Genomic DNA, 27,454 nt, shown 5'->3' with positions numbered 1-27,454 from the left:
AGCATTTAGTTAGTTTTTGCATTCGATCATTACGTCATTTCATATTTTAAAACTTTAATTTATTCTTATTTCAATTTCAATTTAGCTTAATTTGGTAAGATATTTTAGATAAGACTTACTACGAAAGACCTCAAATAAATTTAAATAAAAAATGATGTGTCTTTTGTTATATATCTTAAATAAATTATGCACCGGAAAAAACTGTCTAAATTCACAATTATTAGAACCTCTCGCTAAAAACTACAGACTGCGCAAAACTACAGACTTGCACAAAAGTTTCTAGAGTTTCAAGGTATAACAAAAAATGCTATAAAACATTATTAGTCTCAGTTTGGTCATTACCAGTTTGGTTGCTTGTTTATTTTAAGGTGCATAATTATAACAAACTTAATTAACTATTGTTTACATTAAAAAGGAATAAACAAACTCTTTGCTGTATTTAAAGAGTTAGGGTAACTCTTGTCGGTTCTTTCCCGCATAAACACCCATCCGTTACGGTCCAATGCGCACTCAATTATTTTTCCATCGTACTGACGCATTTTCTTTGTGCACTGTTATATTTCAAGTCATGTTTAAATTTTTTTAAAGGATAAAACAACTAGCGTATTATCTCATATATAAAATTGCTAGTTATTTCTATTAAGTTTAAAACGATTCTAAGCGGTAATTTTTATTGGCATATAACTTGCTACAAAAGAAAACTTTATATAAAACAAACCATTGAAGTTTTATCAATCACTTGTTTTAAAACCTTTGAAAACTCAAAAATATAAATTTGAAATTGTCAAATGCTACTAACAGTCTTATTATTAACATGTTGTAGCTTTTCTGATGTCTTTATATAATTAAGCTAAGATAGTAAATATTTTTTAAGTTGTCAAGTTTGTTTTTAGATTTTATTTTTGCAGATTATTAAAAACATTTACCTTTTTTAACAGACCGAATGGAAACTCATAATGACTGACATAAAGATTCCCTTGCAGTGTAGGTACTAGTCCAATTCCGGTTTGCGTTCTTATCTGCAGTCGGAAATCGATGCTATTCATACCCGCAGGTTTCCATTTCAGTATGTCATCACATCTACCAGACTTGTAAAACTGAAAAAAAAAAAACATTTTATGTCATGTTCAAAATTATATTTCACCACAGTTTACTCTAAAAACAGTTTTTAGCAAAAATAATTTAACCATTTAGTAAGACAAACTTGTTTTATTTTTTTTTAAATATTTAAGTTAAAAACTCTATAAATTGCTTTAATTCATAAAACTTTTAAAAACATAAAAATGGTAATACTTATTAAAGATTTGTTAAGTACTGACTTTTTATGAAAAATTAAACATCAATTACTCTATTCAAAAGTTCAAAAAGTTAATTAAATGCTTTTATTTGCTTTTCATTACAGATGAACTATCTTCAACTTTTTTGTTACATGCTGCTCTCACTGATATCAAAAGGTTGAGATGTAAGACCTACGTAGTCATTTCTGCTATGACAATTAAAAACGAATAATAAGTTGCATTACTTAATTCGTGGGACGTTTTAGGATCTGTAACAATTCCGTTAAGCAGGTGGTTAGTTTGTGCTGACATTGCGGAAAAGACTGCACATGTTGTAAATCTCAACGTTTCTTTGTCAGACGAGGAAAGCATGTAACAAAAAATCTTAAATAGTTCGTTTTTGATAGCGTTTCATATTTATATGTTATAAATGAATTATGCAGCTTAATATAATTTTAAGTAGAGGAACTTAAAAGAAGAGCATTGTTAAGAAAAAACACAAAAACTTTACCTAAATTTCCAAAACATTTGTTCCAAAACATTCTTGATTTAACATAAAATAATACAGAAAATACATAATCATTACGCATGTACATTATAATTTTTAAACAGACTAACTTTTAACAAATTTTATAGACTGTTAGAAAAATGTCATATTCTTTAAATCTACAGGATAACGCCACAAGAATACTATAATTTTTAACAACCATACTTTTTAACTTACATCCTGAGGTCCAGAAGGTTGAAATATAAGCCCATTGATTTCATGAGGAAGTCCTTTACAGAAGCTTGAGCTGTAAAATTATAAATATAATAATAATGATATGTTATTGAATTTGATAAATATATATAAAATAATGTATAAAAACCTACTAATTCTTTAAAAAATTTGTAAAATTTACTAATTTTGTAAACCTCTATTGATATTTTTCGTTCATTCCAAAATACTACATATAGAGTTTAATATATAATAAAAGTAAAAAAAGGACTTATAAGAGTAAAAATATCTAAAAAATACTTATTTATTAACAGTTTTAAGAAGCTTCATCGCTTGTAATAACTAGAAGAAAAATAGTATTTAATTTTTTTCATTTCTATCGAGAGCAAAGGGGGATTACTTATGCTAAAATTAAACTACAAGCCATAAACATTAAAAATGATATAATACATGTATATCAGAGAAATAATAAACATTTGTTTTCTAAACTTCAAAGACACCTTACTTTTTATCTAAAAGTACTTTTACTGTACTAAGCTGCCAAAAGTCCTTTTTTCTCACACTAAACGGTTCTGAAGTTTTATCAAGTTTACCTTCATTGAACTTTTTGTTTCTAGGACCAATCAATTCTTTATCTATACACAAGACTCTTCTGTTAAACGGACACTGTCCAACATCTAGACCCTTAAATAGACAGCTATTAGTCAAACTACTCAAATAAAACTAATTGTTTCTTAAAATCTTAGTTTTACCAAAATTTTAAATTACGCTTTATTATATTTGTAATACAAAACGATGTTTAAAAGACTTGCTGACTTGTTAAAGTATCAAAATATACTAATCATGCTACACATCATAACTAAAACAATGTCTTTAGATTTTGAATCTTGAGAAAAAAAACTTCAGGAATTTATTGCTCTTAAAACTAAAAATAAAGGTAACTTCTAAACTATTTAAAAGATAATTTATATACAATTACTAGATTTTTGGTTTTAAACTAGGTATCATCAATAAAAATTAAACTTTAGAATAATGTAGTTCAGCAATAAAATAAAAGACTTGTTTAAATTTTGATAATAAAACTATAATAATATTTCTACTAAAGTTAGTAGTAATTTTTAATTATCATAATTTTTTTAAATAAATTATTAGTGTAACAAAGATTAATATATTTGAATGTTTTCTGTAAGTAAACCTGAAACTTGATGATATCATATATCAAGAAACGAGGAATTTTCACTCCTTCATGTTCATCTATAACAAGTTCTCCATCAACAAGCGTTTGTTCTAGAAAACCATTCATACCTTCAGACTTTCGATTAAAAAAATTCAAGTTACTCACCTACAATTTTTAGATTTATTCATACCTAGTTGATTATTGATATTTTGAAATTGAAAAAAAAACTTATACCTGTTATTACTTTTAGCAATCAAATTAAACATTAGTTTTTGTAAAAAAGTTCACTTGATTATCGTTATGCTAGTTTTTGTAAAAACTATCATTCATAAAAAGTTCTAAGATCTTTGCGTTAACATACTTTTATTACATAAACTTTTTAGTCTAGTTGAAACTCTAAAATTAAACTTAATAAAAACTAAGTTAAACTATTTCAACTGATAATTTTTTTCATTGAAAAAAAATCAAACTTGATTCAGATTTTTGTCAAAGATTTTTTTGACAACAAACAGTTAAAATGATAAAAAAACGATAGGTGTTTAAACTTTCTAAACACAAAAACTACTTATCTGTATCATCATAAAAAGTTTATCAGTGCTTTTAGGTATTTTTCACCATCAAATTAAGAAAACATCAGCGAAAGTCTACAGGGATAAGCCTTGACTTTCCTATAACATGAGACTATCTTTAAGTAACATAAAGGTAAAAAGAGACGGCAAAAGTACGAGTTGACGTCACTGATCATACTAGCAAACAATAAGTTTGTGGTAAAACATGATAAACCGTTTGTTGATGGCAACTGCAGGTTTTTCCGTAAAAAACAGACTGACGAGTTTTAACGAGAACTAAACCCGAGTATTTGCTCTACCGAAAGATTGTGGTCTGAAGAACGCAAAGACATAATGCCTTTATGTTAACCATCAAAAAATCTACATAACTTAAAATTAAGATGGATGGTAAATGTTTTGAGTATTTTATGACTAGAATCGAATCGCTTTTAAACAGTTTGACAAAAAAAATGTTTGTTAAAAAAATGTAAATAACTCTCTTAATATTATAAAAGAGGGTTTCCAAATGATTTTGACAAATACTCTCAAGAGTTTTAAAAAAATTTCCAGGTTTTTATAATTACACGCTTTAAGGTAAAAAAAGCATTTAAATAGTATAATGACAATAAAATATAATTAAATGCTTCTTTGAAGATTTGTTTTTCACATATTTATTTGTTCACTACAAAAGTAATAATTTAGTTATCCCTATGTTTCAAAATGAATAAAAAAGCATCTTACTTTGAAAACCGCGTTATCGCGATCTAGCATGTAAATTTTGTCTTTTTCCTGTATGAGCATAAGAAAACGTGTCCCATCCGCTTTCCAACTGACCATGTAAGGCTTGTTTGAAAGAAATTCCAAGTTTTTTCTTGTCATAGAAAACGGTTGCGCTCCTCGAAATCCTTTTCTGTCAGAAGCATAGTTTTATAGCTTTTTATTTCACTTGTAGTAGTTTGAAGTACAACAAGACAAAAAAAATTTATTAAAACTTATATTCTTTCAGTTATAAATGACATTTTAAGTTTATCGTACACAGAATTAGCGTACAATTTTTTTTTAGGTTTTTTACAAGTAAAACATTAATATAGAATATCGTATAACGTTATTTAAAATATATTAAAAATATACTTTAATGCTACTTTTAAAAAATACGATAAAATAACCTTAAGTGTTTCAAATTCTTAATTAAATTAAAAAAAATCGTTTAATTAAAAATTTTATGAGAAAATATTTATAAGATAAAAAACTTTTCGTATCATATCTAAATTTTATCATTTTACATGTAAAAATTTAAGAAGAAAAACGAAATTTAGTACTCATGATTTAAGCCCAAAAAAAATCACAATAAAAAATTATAAATACAATTTTTAATTACCAAAATAAAAAGTAATTAAGTTAATAGTTTGTTCTTTTTGATTTAATTACGATTATAAGTTTTATGGAAGCGCGATGATTTTATTTTAGACAATCCAAATTTCAACTATTCAAAACATAGTAATTCTGATGCGAAATATATTTTTTAAATAAATAAAAATTTACGATTTCAATCATAATATTTAAATCTAAATGAACTTTTTTTTCATGATGAAAAAGATGTTTAAAAACTACCGAAAAACTATAACTGTTATGATTTTATTATTCATATGGCAATTTTTTACCATTATAAATTCATTATTTACAGGATGCATTTTTTTCAAGTTTTAAATAATTTATATATAAGGTCTCTTGATGGTTTTAACAACGATTAGTGTTATCAGAATTCGAGTTATCAGATAACTTGTTATTTATTTCATTCAAATAATTGTTAGTACACGAACCAAAATTTAAACATTAACGTATAAAAAGTTGCATTATAGCTACGAAGCAATTCAACTTACTTTGTGCTCTTTAACATACTTTTCACAGTATTTTGAACTTCAAAAACTACATCACAATTCGTAACTTGATCCACTCCAGAAATATGAATACCATCAATGAACGGTTTCTTAACTATCTGTATTTCATATAGTAAGCAATATTACTAATAAAGTTTTTTAGCAATTTGGTTAATTAAGCCAGTAAAAAAAACCTGGATATAAACTAGTTATGTTTTTTTCTTGAAAAAAAAACAAATTTAAATACTTTATATTTAAACTTACTTTAAATTTTCGATGTTTTGATTGCATACCATGTGCATCATGTTCTTCTTCTGAATATAAAACGCATATGAATGTATAAAATGTTTTTTTAGAAAAAGTTTTACAGCAAAAGTTAGAAGTTATATACAATAACTACCTTGCAAAATCAATAACATAATAGTTTTTATTATATACTTCACACTAAATATTTTGACAAGTATTTTTCAAACAATAGTGAAATAAAACTTTATATATACTTTAACGTTTGAATATAGACAGTAATCGCTAAAAGTCCTTTGTAAATTTATATAATAATCAGTTTTATACAAGTTATTTGTAATAATATAAAAAAAGCTTAAAAACAATATATAATTTAATAATCAGAATAGTTTAATTGTACATATAAACATCAAAATAAATTTTTAAATACTAGTTCATCTTATAATTAAAACTATTTTAAGTTATTAAAAACTTTTACGAACTTTCATCTTCATCGTCACGCTCTGTGTGCCACGCGGGTAACTTAGGGGGATCCGGCAAAATGTCTTCACCCGGACAGTACTTTCCGTACAGCTCAGTTATGTAATCTTGCTTATATATTCCTGGTTTTCTCGCCATACAAAACTCTTCAAACGCTGCATCCAGGCTATATAAGACAAAGTGTCAGGACGTGTCGTAATTTAACACTCCGTTTTATAAAATCAAAATTGAATAAAATATTTTTTACTGATGAGCGAATATACCACGCCTCGGATTTATAGTTTTTAATACACGGAGTTGTGATGCGTTTGATTATCGAAGTAGGCGAAAGCACATGAATTAATAAAACAAGTTACATTGTTCGGTTAGTATTATAAATATATATTTTTAATAAACATTATAATGTTACGTGCCTAATGTACAAAACTCTCTATACAGTAAAACAAACTAAAGTATTGTTTTTTACAAAAGGATTTTTTTTTTGAAATTAAGTCTCAGGTTTTACATAACTACTCTAAGTTACTTGTTAGGTTTTACCCTTTCTTGAAACTTGTAATAAATTTTGAGATATAATCGATCAAAGTTAGCATGTCCAACAGGTTTTCTATGTTAGGTGGAAACTAAAATGGCAAAAGTAGTCTGTTTTACTTTTGATCTATCTCAGCTTACAGTTTTTGAGCAAGTGTTTTAACTCTTAAGGTAAATTTTAATTAAAAAATAAAAACCTAGCATATAAAAGGTTTTTTAATTTTTGTAGAAAAAAATACTTGTAAAATAAACTGACTTTTTAATAATTCTGGTCATAATTATTTTATAATAAAGTTTAATCGAAAATTTCCCCTTTTAAAAGTTGCTTGTAATAATAAAAACTACATATCTTTGAAATGAATAAGTAGATAATATTTTAGGGAATTATTTAAAATTTTTAGAAAATTGGTTTTTAAAATTGTTGATTTTGTAAGATTGTATTGGATTTTTTTACAAAATTTGTTAGGTCTGAAAACTTTATCAATTTTTCTAATCTGTCACAGATATCTTGTAGTATATACTCTAAGCTTTAAAAGAAGGGCCCATGTTAATATTTGTAATTAAACTTAAATTCTTAATTTTAGTAAGCTTAAAGATCAAAAAATTTGGATTATTTTCATCAAAATAAAACACTAATTCGTTTATTGGAGATAAATTTATCAATTACTATTTAAAAGGGGTAAATTTGGGGTTAACATCCGAAAAGGGGTAAAAAATGAAAAAAAATGGTGAGAAATGCTGATCTAACTTCTTTCGTTTAAATCATTTTTTTCATCCAAATCAATTTAAAATTTGGTGCGTACCTTACAGGATATCGATGGCTGTATGTGTTTCTTGATAAAATTTAGTAAAAGTTTAGGCACTATAAACTACCTCCAATCAAGTCTTTCCACCAAATAGGATATAATAAGAAATCCTGTTCTGTTGAAGCCATGGGTACAATGCACTCCTACTATTTTGCCCGGATTATTTCTTCTAAAAGTATCCACAACTTGGTTAAATAGTTGCACTGTGTTAGCATCTGGACATTCACCATGTCTAAAATTTGAAAAAATAATAACATCTCAGAATTGTTTTAGCTTTTTTACAAACAACTTAAGCTTTTATGCAACAAAAATTTTATAAGTAACAATTCACGTCGTGAAGTTTTTTATCTGTAGTCTAAGTTTAATTAGAACTTTCGTTAAGCAGATAGAAGTACTTAATAACAATATTAACCTAACTCTTTACTTAAATATTTTTAAAACTAACGATAACCGAACAAAATAAATTTAATTCAAGAAAGACAACTTTTGTTTTTCTAAATTGTAACAGTTTGTTCATATAGTTAATAGTTTAATTATAATATAATTTTAAGGGCATAGTTGAAGGATAAATATTTTCTTTACAGCTTATTCTTATTTTGTAGGGTTGTAACTAAGTTAAAGGTTACACAGGAGATTTTGAAAAAACAATATATTTTTTGAGATACAGCTAGTTATAGTCGGAGAGTAAAATAGGTTCTTTATGGAGGCAAAAACTAAACGTATTAAGCGAAGAGATAGTCAGTAAACGTATATCTCCTCCTTCGTTTTTTAAGAAAAATACCTCAAAACTGAAGGGAAAAAATATATAAAAAATAAAAGTTTGCTTTTTAAATCTATTAAAAGTTATACTTTAGGTTTTTAAATTTTATGACAAAAAAAACTTTTTTTTTTTAGTACATACTATTATTTAATTTAATAAAATATCTTTCAAGTATAGTTTTCAATATTTTAAATGTTAACTTACGTTTGTAGCTTAGTTAAAATTTTACAAATAAAATTAAATTGTAAAAAAAGTGATATACATCCCCTTTACTATTTAATTTCACCCCTTCCACATGCCCTTAAAGGCGTGAAACAAATTTTAAACATTTAAATCATCAATAACTATTAATAAATGTTTAGAAAAAACTTTACTTATATACGTTGTATGATTGTACTTAGTATGCTTTAATAATTAAAAGGTAATAAATTATATTTAAACGAATACCCCACAAAAACGCAACAAATTCTTATTTTCTTTGTTATAGTTTACTAAAGAAAGTTTATTTCGTTTTTTAAAAATTAACATCTATGTTTGAAAAATTATTAATTAGCTAATAATAAGAATAATTTTTAACAGTAGTGCTTTTAAATGTTAGTTAATGCAATTAAACTAAACGCAAACATATTAATAAAAATAGACTTAAGCAGACACTCACCCTTTACAAGCAATCTTTTTATGGAGAATACCTTTTGATTGAAAACTATCCGGTGAATAGTATCTAAAAAGCAAAAAATATTTACAAACTACATTCTTACATAGAAAATTAATTTAAAAAAAGTACATATGATGTTTGTTATTTATCAGTTGTAATTGTTTATATCAACAGGTGTACAAAAAGATATATTTCTAACGAGCTTTCTTCTTTTAATTAATATTAAAAGTGTACATACTAACTATTGAAGATATCTATCTAAGAAGTTAAATAATTTTTTTTGTTTTTTAAACTATTTTATATCTGTTTCATTATTACCATTTATAAATTATAGAACTTTTATTTTCTTTCACGTAAACTAGTAGATACTTATAAAGTAATTTATGGGCTTAGGAACGTTTTTACACTTAAATTTAGTTTGTTTTTTACCTTAGCTTTGAAATTTTTTTAAGCGCTTAGCAAAATTACAAAATACTTTCGGTATATATAAGCGATTGAAGTCAGTAAGCTCAATAGGTACTTTACAGAAAGTACAAACCAAAAAAATGAAAAAAAAAAACGATTTCATTTATAATTTTTCTTCTCCTTCATTGTTTAACCATTTTTTTAAACTTTCACAAAATGTCTTACTAACATTTAAATTGATTTAATACAGGATTTTGTCTAACAAAAAAAAATTGTTAAAAAATAATCGTATTTTTTATTTATTTTAGAATTTGTATTTTATTTCTAAAACAAACATTCAAAATCTTTTAACTAAACTATATAAGGAAAGTTTGTTTCCTAAAAGTTTGAGGTCTTTAGCTCGAAAAACAAAAAAGAAGGTTTAAAAGAAAAACATTGATGAAAAATGATGTAAAATTTGTGGCTGAGCGTTTATGTTGAAAACTTTTACAAAAACATCTTTATCTGAAAAACTTATTGAAACTTTATATACTGTAAAAACTGACTTAAAGCTATAATAGTAGGCTTAATACGAGAACTAGTGTTAAACTAAGTAAAATTACATATACTAATCTGAATGGTTTTATAATACTTGTTAGTAGCTATGGTTTTTATTTATAATAACTTTTGTTATAACTTGTACCATTATTCTAGTTTTCAAATAATAAATTTGGTTCGCCTTTACTAATAACTTAAGATTGTTTTATTCTTTTAATTACTCTTCTTAACCGTATACAACTTTATATTGCGACAAATAAAACTAATAACTAAAATTAATTTTCAGTATAGTAAAATTATGTACAATAAAGTGCACTATATGCCCGTACATTGGAAGTGAGTTTATTCTTTCCATATAAAATTTGTCTTAAAAAAAAATTTTATTAAAAAAATTTTTACAAAATGTTAATTTTTTTTTAATTTTTATCGAAATTTAATTAGCTTTTAAGTAATATTTACATCTATAAATATTACTCTGTTTGTAACGTTTAGTAAAAATTTGCTTTGTAGTAATTTACAAAAAATATATTTTATTACCTTTCTGAGTTGGTCAGATCAATAACTTGTATTTTGTACAAAGTGCCAATCAGTTGATAAAGAGTCAATTTTTCTAATTAACTCATTTAAAGTTAATTATTCACAAATCTTTTAAATTTAATAAAAAACGGTAACTAAACATATGGTCAACGTGATAAGTAAGAAATATTGACAAATACAATGCATATTTTAATTAAGTAGAAAATTTTTCAAAACACAATTATCAACTACTGTTGTGTTTAAATGAGAAAAAGAATATAATATTAAAAATTATTAAAGAAAGATAATGAATATATCATAATAAGTTTAAATAAAAAACTTGAAATAAATACTGTTTAGATAAGCACTTGGTAAAATTAAGCAAACTAGACTTTTAAATAAAAGTAAGTAAACCAAATCTTAAGATGGTAAAAGGATACTACAAAAAAGTGTATATATATAAGGTTCAAAAACTTTATAATCATAATTAGTATTTATTATTATACTATACGTTACATAAAAGGATTTGTTTAACTTAATAAGTATTGTTAAGTATTATAAAATTGAAGTTTGTAAATAGTCATGTTATATGATTTAAATTATACGAGTTCTAAAATTGTAAAAAAAAAATCTACAAGCTAAAAGATTATTATGAAAACGGGCCAAATATGCACAAAGAGCCAAAAATGCACAAAAAGAAATTTCTACACGAAGACCATTTTGAACGAAAGGTTCTTTTAGAGCTAAAATATTTCTAAAACAAATTAGAATAAAAACACTTAAAAATAATAATAAGTTACCGACCGAAGGTAACAGTGATAGTAAAAAAAATAATAAAGTATTAATTTAAAAGGGTAAAGGTGAATAGTGTAACGGTTAGGTTAATAATAACAGTTAAGAATAACTAAGTATATCAAAAAGAATTAAAACTCGTGCAAAAGTGTTTTCGTTCAAAAGCGACACTCCGTGCAACAGTTTTCTTTCTTGCATACTTAAACTAAAACCTACCCGTATATTATATATCAAAGCAAAAAAAAAATTTAGAACTAGCATTATAAAAAGCACTGCTTTGTTTACTCGAGCATGAAATTACTAACTTAAAACATACCAAAGTTCATTCGCTTAATTTCTGAGTTACCATAGTAACTCTTAGAATTCTAACAAGTCTTCTAACATACTTTAAATGTTTTTTTTAACAAAAAGTCTAGTATTTTTAAAACGTTCTTTAAAACATGGCTTTTAATCATGGTTTCCCAAGGTAGGCCATTAATAAATTAAAGACATTTTATAAATGGCCTAGTTTGAAGAACTGTTACTTATATACATGAACATCAATCATTGTATACATCATTGGTTCCAAAACCTTTACAGACTGCAATTAACTGATTACTTATGCAAGTTTATTTTTATAATATTTTCAAAAACACATCTAATAATTTGTAAAGTTTTGTACAAATATTTAAAAGAGTTTATAAAAGAAAGCAGTTTTAAATAAGAATTGTTTTAAACTTTAACATTTTTTCTTAAAAATTGTACTTGATATTATTTATTAAAGGTTGAATGTTTGAGACGTTTAAAAAACATTTTACGATTGACTAATTTTTTTTTTTAAACGAGCGTGAACTTGGCTTAAATTGCTTTTTTTGTAATTTTATTTTTTATCCAAACTTTAAAACCAATTGTTTTCAATTCCTCTAATGCTAACTTGGAACTTTTTTCAATTCTAAAGAACGTTCTTTTCCTTTGTTTTTGTTTCTTTTTTTACATGGCTTTATAGTAAAAGTAAATTATCTTTTAGATAGTTTTTATTTTAAATAAACTTATATAATTAAGTTTTATAACGTTATTAAATTTTTCAAAACTTTTTATTTTTTTCAAATATATGACCCATACAAGTTTTACCTGAACTTTTTGTTTACGTAATTTGATGGATTTCTTGATCAAATAAATACGAAGAGTTTGTTTTTTATTAAGTTTAAATTAAAATTATTTATCCTTAATTTTCAAACTCCTTTCATAAAAATCAATTTGTCAAGTTTGTTTATTTAAGTCAAATTTATCCTGTAAGTAAACAAAAAACTTTTTAATTTCAACACTTTGAAAAAATTCAGAAAATCTGAAAAAAGTTTTCAAAATATTTTTGGCCAGTCTATGATTTTTTTCACAAAATTCGCCCTACAGCATTTCTCTTACTTTTTAGAAGGTTGCCATTTTACCTGGAAACCTGTAAATACCTGGAAATACCTGAAAATAGACAATTTAGGCTAAAAATCTGGAATTTGAGAAAATCTGGAAAAACTTGGAATTTTAACAATTTTTACAGGTTCAGTAGTAAAATATTTATTTGACTCAAAAATCTTTAATATAAATTTTTAAAAATTTGTAATCATCTGAATTTTTTAATTAAAAAAACATATTTAAAGTAGCTTTACAAAGTGTTTTAATGTATTTATACTTCTTATCATATTTTCTTAAACTCAAGTCTAAACTAGAAATAGACCCGAAAATGTTTACTTTTAAAAACCTGGAAGAAATGTTTTGAAAAAATGAGTGGTAACCCTGTTTTTAATATTTTATTTATTTTTACACTGTTAAACTCACATTCATTGGAAACACATTTTCATTTTTAGTTATTGTTTTTAATTCACTTAGAAATAAAAATGCAAATATTTTATAATTTACGTAAAAGTTTAATTAAATTTAATTATGCCGCTTATTTAAAGTATTGTTTAATACTATGATTCATAATCTTTATTTTGCATTTTTTTTTTATTGATAAATAAATTCAAATAAAATTCAAAAAAATATATTTTTAAAATTTAAATATAGTATTATTAAATTATTTCGACTGGTAACTTTGGATTATAAAATGTTTTTAAATTTATTAACCATTGTTAATAAATTATTGTTAACCATGGTTATTTATGGTTAAATAATTTAAAAACATTTTATAATCCAAACTTACCAGTCGATATAATTTAATAATACTATGTTTAAATTTTAAAAATATATTTTTTTGATTTTTGGTTAATAAATTTAAAAACATTTTATACTCCAAACTTACCAGTCGATATAATTTAATAATGCTATATTTAAATTTTAAAAATATATTTTTTTGGTTTTTATTTGAATTAATTTTTGTTTGAAAACTATCTCATACAAAATGTAAACATTTACAATATTGATGCTTTAGATACAGAAACTTTATCAATAGTTTTCATTTGTTTCATTATTGCATGAAGAACTTATTAAACTTTTGTTCTGTTTTGAAATATGGTTTTTTTAAAGATATATTATACTTAACTTTTATTATTAAAATTTAAAACACTTTTTTTTTTTGAAAAATTATTGTTCAATTAACATAACAAGGCTTATAATTTCTTAATTTTATTTAAATACAATTAAATTATTTTCACTTTGTAACTAAACTTTTAATTAAGTATAACTAAATTGGTTTTACTTAAAACTGATTATGTTTAAATACTTAGTAAATAACTTATAGACCTCAATTGTTAACAAAATTTAACACTTTGTAATGACAATGCAAAATTACTTGCATTGTCATTATGTTAAAGAGTATTTAGAGTTGATGCGGTTGAATGCACGAGCCAATGAGAATCATCTGACGTAATGTTTTAAACTAAATACTGATGCAACAAAAAATCAAATTTGAAATGCAGTTTCATGTAAGCAGTGAGTCAGTTAGTTTGTTTTGCAGCTTAAAGCAACAACATATCTAAAATATTTTGTGAATGCTTATTGTAAGTATTGTTTTGTTTTAAAAGTGAATATTTCAACCGTTTAAATATTTAAGGCAGGTTTCTAGTTTAATAGTTTATTAAACCTTTTACAGTTTCTTGTTTACTAAAAGTTTTATTTAATTTTTAGTTTATTGTTTTAAGTCTTTTGAAATAGATTTAAATAGGTTGTAGTTTCTAAAGTGTTTAACATAACAATTTATAGTTTTATATGTGCAATTATTTCTTGTTGTGTTTTATATAAAAGATTCATCACTCAAAACTGTATTGTCTGATTTATATAAAGTAGCCTAGATAAGCATTAAGTGTTTTCTATAGAAGGTTTCATTGATAATTTACAAGTTAGCACTTATAAGTAGTTTAAAGTTGTTATGCACAATTTTAATAATTTAAATGAGAAGTATGAACAAAAAGGTCAGGTTAACTATCTGCCTACAGAAAGTCAACCTGACCCAACTGAGGCTTTAGATGTTGGGCCACCAACATCCGAAGCCCACAACTTTTAACAGCAAAGTTAAAAAACTTAGTAAAGTATTTTTGAGTAGCTTTGGGTTATTTATTTTAAAACTACAGTCTAGAAAAGTCTTGAAGAACGCAATAAACTCACTTGAAATGCTGGTAACTATTAAAAATTAAACAATTTCTTTGTTTTATACTTCTTCTAGTTATAGTATTTTATGTTTTAAATTTTAACTGTTTAGTTTGTGGTTATAATAGGAAACAAACTACAAAACACTGTGAAAAAAATGCCATGTATGAGTATTTGTTTAGTTAGCTAGTAAAGCGTAGTAGGCAAAGTAATGTTCCATTTGAGTTTTATTTCTTTTAATATTCTCTCTGTGTTAAAAGTGGATTTTCAAAAAAAAAAATTACTCTTGTTAATCAAAAATTTTTTAAATTTACAAACATCAATAAAGTTTTTTTTTTTTTGAATCAATAATAAGAATAATAACAATTTAAATCCTTTGTCAAGCTAAATTAAATTTTAATTAACATGAAATTTGAGAAAAGCTTATATTACTTCCTCTTTGTACTTCAGTTCTATAAAACAGCCACATAAATCACTCAGTAAAAACAAGAAGTGCAATAAAAATTGCAGTAAAAAAATGACATCTACGCCTTTTTGTAAAGTTTTTAATATATTATATTGTTTTGCTGTTTAAGTAGTATAGTAATGTTTGTTTAAGTGTTTAGTGTGTCTTTAAGTCAAGTTTAAAAGTTGTATTTGTGTTTTAGTCTATGTGTTAAGCTTTTAAACTTGGTCTTTCATAATTAAGTAACAATTTAAAACAGCAGCTTAAATTAATCCAGATCATTAACTTTAAACTTAAATAATAATTTGTTTAAACAACTTTAAACTTGTTTTATAAGATGTCAAAGAACTTTAATTTAAGATATGTTCCTTTTTTACAAAACAGCTTAATTAATACTGTGAATAGTAAACAATTACGATTCGAGTTTGTTTATTACTAGTTTTACAATGTTCAATAAAATAAAAGAAATATTAAGTTTTTGACCTTATATGTATGTAAGTGAAAAATATGTGTATACTTGAGCATTTTGAATTTTTTTTCCTGTTTAAAAAAAGTGACTTTTTGAATAGTTATGATGTTTGTTTGAACAGTTTGATAATGTTTGTTTTGCTATAAAACATAAAAATCTCAGAGAGAAGGTTAGTTTTACTAATAAAATTTATAAGTTTTTCTTTAGTTTAAGTAATTTTAGATTTAATTATTCTTGTTATGGAATATAATTAATATATGTTTCAATTAAGAACTATATTTGTTTAAGTGTGTATACTATTATATTAATTGTATCAGTATGTAAATCAGTAAAATAATTACATAAAAAACATCTTTGATATAATGAGATATTTGAAAGCATTTATAAAATCGACAGGCATTTATAATTTTCCTAATTTAGAAAAAAAATATTACACTATGGAGACAGAACCCAAAAAATCCGGTCGTCAAACTAGTAAGTTTATAAAATATCAAATAAAACTTAAACTAGTTTAAATCAGTGTTTATCATACCTATTTTCAAAGCCATTTGGATAAAACTACCATATAACTTCTTTTTATTGTACTTTGATAAACAGACTTACAAAAGTTCATACTTTCTAAACTGAATAGATTTAATCAACTAATTTAACTAGCAGATATATATGTATTTCAGTAGAACATAGAAATTTAATCAATTTTAAAATGCGTAAAATTTAAACAAACAGGTATTGAAGTCAAAGCTGTTGAAGGTGAAGACTTTATTGTTTTCTACTCCAAAGACGGGGTTGAACCTCCAGAGGCCATTAAGTGGAGGAAAAAGAAGCAGGTGGAAGAAAAAATGAGGAAATTGAAAAAAGCAGTTGGGGATAGCGGAGGTACAAACAAATAAGTTTAATATCTATACAGCTTTCATAAGTTTTTTCTTAACTATTTAACATTTTAAACACGTTTATAAAAAAAACAATGTTTTTTGACTAAATACTACGCCTGAATACACTAAAAAAATAGGCTGAGCTTTTGTATAAGCTTCAAATAACTTCTAGCTCTTTTTTTTTAATCTTCAAAAACTACTTAAGTAAAAAAAGTTTGCAATGACTTTTTATCAAAATTATTAAATTTTTTAGTTTACGGAGCCAACAAATCTTAAGCGACAATTTTTTACAGAAACTTCAGATGTGCCCAGTGAAGTACCAACAGTGACAACTCAAGTACCTGATGCAACTACTGATGACGTAACGACTGTAGTGGTTCCTGTAGCAACCGAGGGAGATGATGTAACAAAACCGTCAGGCACGTCAGAAGACACTACAACTCAACCAAGTGACACTACAACTCAACCAAGTGACACTACAACTCAGCCGAGTGACACTACAACACAGCCGAGTGACACTACAACTCAACCGAGTGACACTACAACTCAACCGGGTGACACTACAACTCAAGCGAGTGACACTACAACTCAAACAAGTGACATTACAACTCAACCGAGTGACACTACAACTGTCAACAACTCAATTGAAGATGCATCAAATGATGGATGCCAAGATCTGATTGAAAAGTTTGAAGCGAAAGAAGCACAACTGAAGCAATACTACAAGAATGGCCACGCAACCAAGGTTTTGTTTTACAACATTGCTTTGACAACTAGTAATTAAGATAATTATGTCATAATATAGATGTTAATACTACTTTAATACTTATTGAACTTCTTATAGTATGATAGTTTAATCTTATACGACCAATTGTTTTTTTTCATATTTGTTCTTAACATGAAGTAAATAAAAACAAATCAGCTAATACGGTTTATTGTAAAGGTATACAAGAACTGCCATGTCTGTTACAAAAGCTCCGAAATTAATGTGCAAGAAATTAATTTGAAGTTCGAAGTTTTTCAAGATTCCAAAAAGGATGAAACCTGCTTCCTTCTGAAGGAAAAAACTCCTCTGGAAGGAAATGGAACTTACTTTGCTGTTGCTACTGCAGGTTTATTTTGTTGTTTAACTAGAAGTGTAAAATGTAAAAACATGAGACTTATTAAATCACTGTCATTAGCTAGAAAATATTTGATTAATTTATCAAGTAAAAATTAATACTTTTTCAGTCGTTACATGAAATTTCTAATTGAAAATGTTTTTATTAATAAAGATTTAGCTTATATTCGAATTAATTTTTTAAGACAATACAGTTAAAAAGAGCGTAGAGCATATTAAACAACAATTTTTTCATGAAACCGATAGGAAACGCTAATGCGTATCTAAAACAAATAATGGTCTTGGTACTAAACTTTAAACTTTTTGGTAGTACGATTAGTTATGTAGTGTGTATGAACATCATCTATAACAAGTTTTATGGCTAATCTAAAACTTGTTGTTTTTTTTTTTTGTTACTTTATACATTGAAAACATAATTTAAAAAAATTACAGGTGTCTTCGTTGTTTTTGCATTGGTAATGATTGTGCGTCACTTCAGAAACAGATCTAGAAAGAATGCAGCCAACAACAACTCTGGGTAAGTTAACTTAAAAGTTTTTCTTTGCAGACTTGTCGATAGTCCGTTTACATAATAATAAATTTGTAAAACATGTCTTAGTTAAGTTAAAATGTATAAAAAGGTAAAAAAAAAATACTTTTTGTTTTTAATGAAAAATCAAACAATTTTACAATGAAAGTTGAAAAATTTGTTGAGCGAAATATTTTTACCTACACGCGAACATTTTAATTAATTAAAATAAACATGTTAAATATTATTTTAAAGTTTTATACTAAACATTTTTATATTTTAGTAACAGTTGATGTATTGTATCAAGCTTAAACCAGTAATACTAGCTATAAATATATTTTAAAGTTTAACCTAATTTAATCTTAAACCTTTACTATTATATTAAATTTGTATTTTTTCATTTTTGATTATTTACGAATTCAACTAAGTTTGTAACAAGCTAAAACATTTATCAATTTAAGTAAATGAATTTATGTTTTTTCAATCGGTGTTTAACTTGCTTAGCTTAAAAAAAATACATATATTTGACAAAATTATTATATAACTTATTTAAAATCGTTACTAACATCTTATAATTTTTATTTACAGTCAAGAAGTAGAAGTGTAAGGAGATGCAACACTCAACCACATCGATTATATTCTTTTAAATATTCTAGTATTTAGAGTAAAACTATTTTTGTTGATCCAATAAATGCTTTTAATTTGTATATTGTCTGAATTTTATAATAAATATATTTATTTTTTTTACTTATTTTTAAAGTTAGGTTATAATTAATTGAAGCTAAACCTTTTGTACAGACAGATTTGTTTTTGTATGATTATGATTAAAGACTGTTCAAAGTTTAATTGGCTACCAACAAGGCAAAACCTAGTTTTAAATGTTTTGCAAGGACTAAAATAAAACTTATTTCAAAGTATAATGTTGATCTAACTACAAGCTAGCTTTAATTGTAAGCATTCCATAAGTTAGTTATTTATATTGTCACTAGTCATTAATCAATGCCTGGGTCTGTTAAAAAAAAAAAGTATTTAAGTTAGTTTAATTGTTTATGATAATGTTGTTGAGTTTAGTTACATATCTATATAATTAAATTGGTTAAAACGCACGAAGACAAAATTGCACGAGTTTACAAAGTTGCACGAAGCCAAATTTGCACAAGGGCACAAAAATACAGAAGAGAACAGAATAGCACGAAAACGATTATGCACTAAGGGTCAATTTCGCACGAGTTACATTTTTGCAAGAGAGTAATAAAAATCAGAAAACAAATAAACTGAAATATAGACAGAAAAATGTTTAAAAGAAAGAACAATAGAAAAGTAACTGACCGAGGGTAAGGGTTAGGGGTAACAATGATTGTAAAAAAAAAATAATAAATAATGATTAAAAATTATGATAATAAAATAATTAAAAAAATTAAAGTTACCGACCGAGGGTGAGGGTTAGGGGTAACAGTGATAGGAAAAAGAAACAAAAAAATAAGAATTAGTTATATAAAAAAAATAATTTGTGCAAAATTTTATCTGTAAAAAATTGTCTGCTCGAGCAAAAGTTTCTTCGTGCAAAAATGACTTCTCGTGAAAAAGTATTTTCGTGCAATTTTATCCCATCGTGCAGAATTATCTTCGTGCATTTTTTTTCTCTCGTGCAATTTTGTACGCTATTGCAATTTAGACAACTACCAACAAAACTTAGTAAAACAAAATAGTAAAGAGAAAGTTAACTTAAAAAATAGTTAAGAAAAAAGTTGTAGTTAATAATCAGGTTTGGATAAATGAAAATTTGTGCATTTCTCTGTAGAGCTTAAAACAATATAAGAGATGACAATAAAATTAGTTGTAGTTTATAATGAGAAGTGGAATCGTTTTAAAAGTTCTTCGTGTAAGTAAGCATATGTTAGTAGAAGTTTTCAAACAATTGAATAAATTAAAAACGTTTTTGAAGTAAAGTATTGTTTGCTGAGGTACTTTATCAAACAAGCTATAAAAATGTATTCATAGAAAAAAGAGCACAAACTTTTGAATATAACACTAACTGTTGTTGCTTTATAAACCCTGTAAGTTTGAAAATTTTAATCTGTTAAAAAATTTAGTTTGTTAAAACATTTACTATCTGTTTGTAAAGACATATATAAACCAAATTATCATTTAAGCTACGCAGTTTTGCAACAACTTTTACATTTGAAACTCTTATTTTTGTTTTTATCAACTGTAGTTTAAATGTTTGTAACACTAAAAGCGAAAAATTAAATATTATTATCTCTGGAAACAATAACTACAAAAAGTTTATAAGCTTTTAAAATTTAATGCAGTAAAATTTACGAGACATTATATGCTACAAAACCTTTTATTAAAATATAAAACTAAAATTTGTTTTTGTAAAGTTTTTTTAGCATAAGTAAATAACATGTTGCGTTGTTAAAGAATGCAGTAATCACATGATATGCTACAGTAGAGATAAGCAATAACATATAATTGTCAAAATTAAAGCAATTTTGTTGTATGAAAAAGGTTTATCTTTTTTGTGATGGCTTTTCCTACAGATAATGGATAAAGAAATTTTAGAAACTGTTTTTAAACTTTTTATGAGTGTCACAACTTTTTTATTTTAGATGTTAAAACATCAACTTTGTTAAGAAATTGAACTGTTACTTGTTTTTAAGTCTTGAGATAGATAAAAAAAAGAACGTTATTTAGTACAAAAAGTATGTATAGTTTTAAATTAAATTAGCATAATTGAATAAATACCCTGTTACTACAAGTTTTTAGAAAGCATTTTTGTTTTAAAGTAAGAAGCTTTTTACCAAAGATTGGTTTAATTTAAATTCAGTTACTAACAGAAAGACTACAAGACTAATTTAATTTTTAACAATTAGCACATATAATACAGGTTACTTATTGATTAGTTTGTAGTTGGTTATATCATAAAATGAAGCTTTTTAAGCAAAAGCTTCTTATCATAGTATATAACAAAGTAGTTAAAAGAAAATATCTTTTAAACGGTTTTATTTTAGTCAATTTTTTTCATTTAAAGTTTTATGTGTGAAACACAAAACTTTTTGTACTTATGTACAAACATTTTATAAACAAAAACTATCGACTCATTTCATTAAAGACAACAATAAAGCACTACAAAAATATTTAAAAAAAAGTCAAATTCATAAAATTTTCAAAAAATATAACTTACTTAGTAAAAACTAAAAATTCGTTTTCAAAGTTGCACCATTTTTAAGCCAGTTAGTTTAAAATGCTTCATATATTTTTTAGCTTTAATTCTATCAAATGTAAGTATATAATCATATAAAAGTAAATTGTTTTCATAAAAATACTGTAATGGTTTAACTAAGAAACTATCAAGTAGTAATGAATGCTTAATAAAGCAGTGTTAAAGTTTCTTTCAAACTAAATTCAAACTTTTATAAAGCGCAAACCATTGAAACAAATTAAAAAGCTAAAAATAACTTTTTCTGATGCAACAGTTGTGTTTTGTATTATAAAGTAATTGTATTTTAATACTCCTTATAGCTAAGACACATTCATAAAATTTAATAGCCTAACATAATAACACATATTTGCCAACTAGTTTTATTGCATAAAACGTTTATTAAAGAAAAGTAATTAGTTCTGCTTTGTTGCTAGCTTACCGATTTAATTGTTCATTAAAATTATTTTACTAACAGTAATAAAAACTAACTTAGTTAATAATTTACGTTACTTATTGACTAATAAGTTTATAAAGGCTTTGTTTAAACATTATTTTAGTTTTTAAAAAGAAAAAAAGCTTTTTTTATCAATAGAGCAAACGTAAAGTTAAAAAAACATTTTCTCATTCAATTTATGTCTTGCATAAGGAAGTTTTTGCTAGTAAAATGATAGTTAGCAACAAAATCAGTTTCCAAAAGTTTTGTATGCTAGAAAAACTTTTTTATTGCATTTTTTCAACTAATTTTAAAATAAAAGCAAATTTTAGAATAGTTTAGTTTGTTAGTTTAGCAAAGTTGATTAGTTTATTTAAATTTAATTCTAATTATAAAAACTTAGTTTATGTTCGTTTTTAGTTGATTCTTTTTGGCAAACAAATTATGCTTTGTTTATTTTTTATATAAATATATTAGGTAAACTTAAAGTTTTTCTTTTAAGATTCGATCAATAGTGCTCGATAAATAAATTTTGAGATAAATATTTTATTATACAACAAACGACAGTTTTTTACAATTTTTTCATGTATGAGATATTTTAAACTGTTTACTTATTAAACTTAAGATTTCAAATGACCATATAAGATAGAAATATCTCATACAATATCTTATATATGTTACATTTGTAAAAACTGTATAATTAATTATTAAGTTAGTTTATATATTAAAAATAAGTATAAATAAACAGAAAAGTAAATATTTAAAGTTTACATTAATTAAGTATTTACTTTGTTCAAAATCTAAAAATAAAAGTATTAAACAGATTTAATTTTATTAAGTAATTTAATTATTAGCTGCAAGTTGTTTAATAACCTAAATAATAAGCTAATTATACGGTCGTTGAACAAAAGTCGAAATAAAAAAACCACATTATATGCTTTATTGGCTATTAAGTTTATACCATTACAACTCGATACCAAAACTATAAACAAATGTTAAGTTTAAAAAAACGAAATAGCTTAAGTTAACAGTTTAAATAAATACAAAACTTAGTAAAGGCACGCTATATTATAAACTATTAATTTACATATAGACACACGAGGTTATAAAAATTCATTTAATATAAAATTTATCTAAATCATATGACTATTAATAAAACTTTTTATTTATTATCTATGCAGTAGGTTCAGCTACAAAGTTGTTTTTGTATCTATTATGTAGTTGTAACTCATGCTAAAGTTTTTTTATTTTTGAAATTTTTGAGAACAGCAAATTTTTTTAAGTTTTAGTTAAAAAAAAATAAAATAAAAAATAAACTCTATTAATTTAACTTTTTGCAGAAATTTGTTTATTTAGCATTCGAAATGTTTAGAAAAAAAGTATACTAGTATTTATAATAAAAGAAAAACTTTTGTATTAACTATTAAGTAAGAGAAATAACGCTCATTTGAGAAAGCTATTAAGATGTTAGGTTAATAATTTACTAATAAGTAAAAAAAAACAACTTATTATTATCATACACAATTTAATTTCAGTAGTTTATTTATAACTAGAATCTAAAATGAACACTACAAAAACAACTGGGCTTACAATGACCAGTAAAACTTCAACATTAGACCAACAAAATGTTACTTTGACCACTGGTAAAACATTGGATGACAAAAACACAATTTCTGCTGTAAATGTCACTATTTCTACTGAAAGTATAAAAAATGACACGCTTGCAGTGACCGGTAGCAATGCAACAGTATTAAATGAACTACCAAATGCTAAAAACATAACCAGGGCCATTTCAGGTGAAAACCAAGGTACGAAGGAAGAGGAATTCAAGTTAGGGGAATTTAGTTTATCAAAACCAGCTCGAGTCAGTTTGCCATCTCAAGCCAATACAACACTTGAACCAGCACCACAAAATCAGTACATCGAAACTAATTCCACCAAATTTAACGTAACAACAGTTGTTGACAAAATTACGACGGTAGCAAGTGTCTTGAGCAATGTTACAATCGAGGCAATGACAGATACCACTGAAACTTCTACGAAGCAAGTTAGTGGTCGGGTCAATCTACGAACTGAAGTTGTCAATAATACAAGCTCAAACGGAGTCTTGTCTACAAAAAGTGTTGACTTGACTGAAGATTTTTCAGCAGAAGTTATGGAAGTTTTAAGTAATAAAACAAACAGTTCGACTTCAGAATACGAGGCTAGTTCATTGCAAAATAATAAAACTGATTTTGAAACAACAAACACAACTACCCTAAACTATGAGACGACAACTATGACATACCCGATTGAATTAAACACAAACACAAAAAACAATTTTACAAATCCAGTACTTCAAAACAACACTACAATTCAAACAAATACAACTAACAACGGTGATGGCTACTTCAATAAGCACAGAACTGAAGTTATATCCGGCTCTGTTATTTTGATCGTGTTTGTATTGATTGGACTTTTCTTCAGTTTACGGGCTACCTCGAGTTGCCCTTGTAGCAAGAAAAGAAAGAAGAAACAAATTACAATCAAAACGGAAGATATTGACGACAGACTGAAGTAAGTATTTTTTTATACTAAAATAAGTTTATTTTGTAAAACCACTAAAACAAGCATTCAGATTTTATTTTAATGTAGCTCTAAAAAATTCTTAAAATAGTTGTCGGCATATTTGGTTTTTTCTTATGACGTAGCTATACAATAAAATAATTATAATTTATTAAAAACGTCAAAGAGCTAAATTGTCATTTATTTACTTATGGGATAAAAACATATTATTTTTGTAAAAATGTTTTTATTAAGTTTTGGTAGTTTTAAACGTTTTAAGCTTAAATTTAGAAAAATTGTATCAAAGTCTAAAGTTTAAATTCCAGTTTAACTTATTGAATTTGAATAGAAGCTTATCTTCTACTTTTCCTATACCAGCAAACTTTATGTTTGATTAGATGTTGATTACATTTATTTTTGAATATTATTTGTTATAGACCTAAATATGTTGTTATATCTCATGGGAAAACAACAAATAACAGATAAGTTTAAGTTTAAAAAAAAATATATTTTAGCTTTTTTCATTTTTGCAATACAAACCTTTTTTTGTTTTAAATATTTATGTAATAGTTTACTACTACACAAAGCTTTAAATTAGATTAGTTTCTAATATTAATGGAACTAAAACATTGTTTAATTGATTTATACTTAAGAAGTATTAATAAAAATACTTTGTTTTTAATGGAAACATATATTTAAGTTAAATAGTATAAATTTTAATAGTATATTCATATATTCTACCTCGTTTATTATATTAGATACAATAGTATCTAAAGCAGAATTTATTTCTAACATTTATATTCATTTTTTAGTTACAAACCATCAGTTTCAGAAGATATAGAAATGCAAGCAATGGAGTACGGTAAAACTATGTGGTAAAAATATTCTTTTATATTTCTGTTTATTTATTTATTTTCAAACTTCATGTAGGCACTGTTTTACTTTTAATTTATTTATAGTTTTATTGAACTTTTAGTAGTAAGTGTTTTGCTTTTATCTGTAACTTATACAAACAATAATAAGTTTTCAATTTCAAAACATAACATTTTATGAGCGAATTATATCTTAACATTTTAATGTATCATCAACTTAAAAAACGTCATGTAACTGATAAAGCAATTTTGAAATGCACTTTGTTCACGCGTGAGCTCAAATTCGATTGGTAAATTTACATATAAGCATAAGCGTTTTTGAGCTTTTATATGCTTTTTGCAGTGTAAAAACCTTTAGATAAAAAGTTGCTGCTTGCTTTTTTTCGAAATCAAGATTAAAATTTCTTTTTATTATGAACTTTATCTATGTTTCATTTCATTTAATATTTCATAAGCTCTAACAAGCCTTGTTTAGGTAAAAATTAAATAAACTTAGTGACAATTAGTTGATTCAACTTATATTAACTTTCAGTTCCAAAGTTTTATAATTTAGTTAGAGTAAAAAGTGTCTTATTAAATTGTTTATCTATATGTTTTCTTTATAAACATTGTACTTTTTATCAAAGTTTTGCTTTATTTTTAATTAATAAATTATTTAATTTAACTACTTATTAGAAGTTATTAGCAGTTATAAGTTTTATAAAGAAAGTTGTTGTACTGAAAGTTTAATTTGTTTAAAATTAAAAAGTGTATTGATAAAAACGATAATAATATATATTTTTTTACTGTTTTTCTTTTAATCATTTAGAATTAATTTAATTAAATCATAAACATCATTCCGCTATAAAACATACTTTTTTGAAAGTTTTTTGTGCGATTTTTAAAACTTTATTTTTACAGCACAGAAGCATATTCTTAAAAACATAACTTAACAACAATTTTTAGCTTTAGGTACGTTAAACCGTCGAACTCTTTTCGTCATGTTTACTAAATATATTTGTTCTATAATAAATTTTTGTCAAATTTTATTTTTATTATTTGCTAACACTTAAAAACTTAATAAATTCGAATTTCTAAACTAACCTTATGTTCGTTGCCTTAGTTCTTAATAACACAAATTCATAATAAACATATAATATTTACGTTTAATTTTCAAAATGTATATTTTTCACGTAAGATATGTGTTTTAATTTAGTTTGAAGCTAAGTTATTTACTATCATAATACTCAAAATAAATCTGCTAGACTTAAGACTTTTACTTGTTATAATTTGAAATTTAATTGAATAAATTTAATTTTTTGTTATAATTATTTAAAATCTTAATGACAAATTTTGAAGCGTGATTAAGGAAAAGTTTAAAAGCATTTAAGTATTTAAGCTCAAAAGTGCTATGCTTATAATAGTTCAAACAGTTCAATTTATTTTATTCCGTTTTAGTCGTAAGTTTAAACTATAAGTTTAGCTATAACTAATATGCTTCTTAGAATTTTCTAGGTTTTAAACACTGTTTGCTAACCTTTGGAATTTAAATAACTTCTAAAATACTTTATTTGAAAAATACTCTTTTCTAACACCAATAAAAACGCAATCAGTGCTTTTATTTTTTTTTTATTTGTATTGTTTCCATAAACCGTTGTTATATTCATAGCCCAAAACAACATTTTATGCATTTTATGCAAATAAAGTAAATATTCTACACTAAGTTTAAAAGCCTTTAGTCAATGAAGTATAAGACATCTTAAATTTTGTTTTGTTTTCGTTAACTACATATAGTCAATATATTAAATAAACAGCTTAAGTAAGAATTAAATTTTAATAATAATGTTTTATTAAGGTAAATAAATTAATATGTTGTAGTCTCTGTTTCGAGTAACAAAATAAAGCTGTAATTAATAAAAAAACTATATAAAAAGAAACAAATATTCGACGACGTATGCAAAATTTATTTTATTTCGTTGCACTTTGATTAAAATATTTATGAAATAAAAGAAATTACACTAATTTATCTGTTTAAAAATGTTATAATTCAAAATTAGATTAGTAAAACTCAAAAATTGAACGAGAATCTTTAAAAAGTTAAAATTACTAGTATTTTTAAACAATATTTTTATC

General features: G+C 24.6%; 1 protein-coding gene across 1 annotated transcript; it reads right to left on the bottom strand.

Annotated features, from left to right (window-relative positions):
- Positions 1-407: 407 nt before the first annotated feature.
- On the bottom strand, positions 408-11,645 carry LOC145829127 (mRNA-capping enzyme-like). Its single transcript, XM_082936859.1, has 13 exons — positions 11,636-11,645; positions 10,549-10,621; positions 9,073-9,135; positions 7,722-7,886; positions 6,323-6,486; positions 5,862-5,911; positions 5,601-5,716; positions 4,462-4,630; positions 3,191-3,337; positions 2,501-2,679; positions 2,002-2,065; positions 927-1,097; positions 408-551 (listed from the first exon to the last, which is right to left on the bottom strand). Exons 1-13 carry the CDS (start codon positions 11,643-11,645, stop codon positions 408-410), a joined length of 1,515 nt encoding a protein of 504 aa, XP_082792985.1.
- Positions 11,646-27,454: the final 15,809 nt, after the last annotated feature.

The sequence above is a fragment of the Thalia democratica genome, chromosome 2 (genome assembly GCF_965202585.1).
Source record: "Thalia democratica chromosome 2, ktThaDemo2.hap1.1, whole genome shotgun sequence".
NCBI classification, from domain to species: domain Eukaryota; kingdom Metazoa; phylum Chordata; class Thaliacea; order Salpida; family Salpidae; genus Thalia; species Thalia democratica.
Note: the sequence above shows the minus strand (reverse complement) of the source record. Positions and strands in the feature narration are given on the sequence as shown.

Bases quoted from the DNA above. Each gene is read 5' to 3' on its own strand.
- LOC145829127 (XM_082936859.1), bottom strand. The intron at 7,887-9,072 runs GTGAGTGTCTGC...TTCAAATTTTAG, and splicing joins AAAAAGATTGCTTGTAAAGG to ACATGGTGAATGTCCAGATG. The intron at 5,912-6,322 runs GTTCGTAAAAGT...TTTTATATTCAG, and splicing joins GCGTGACGATGAAGATGAAA to AAGAAGAACATGATGCACAT.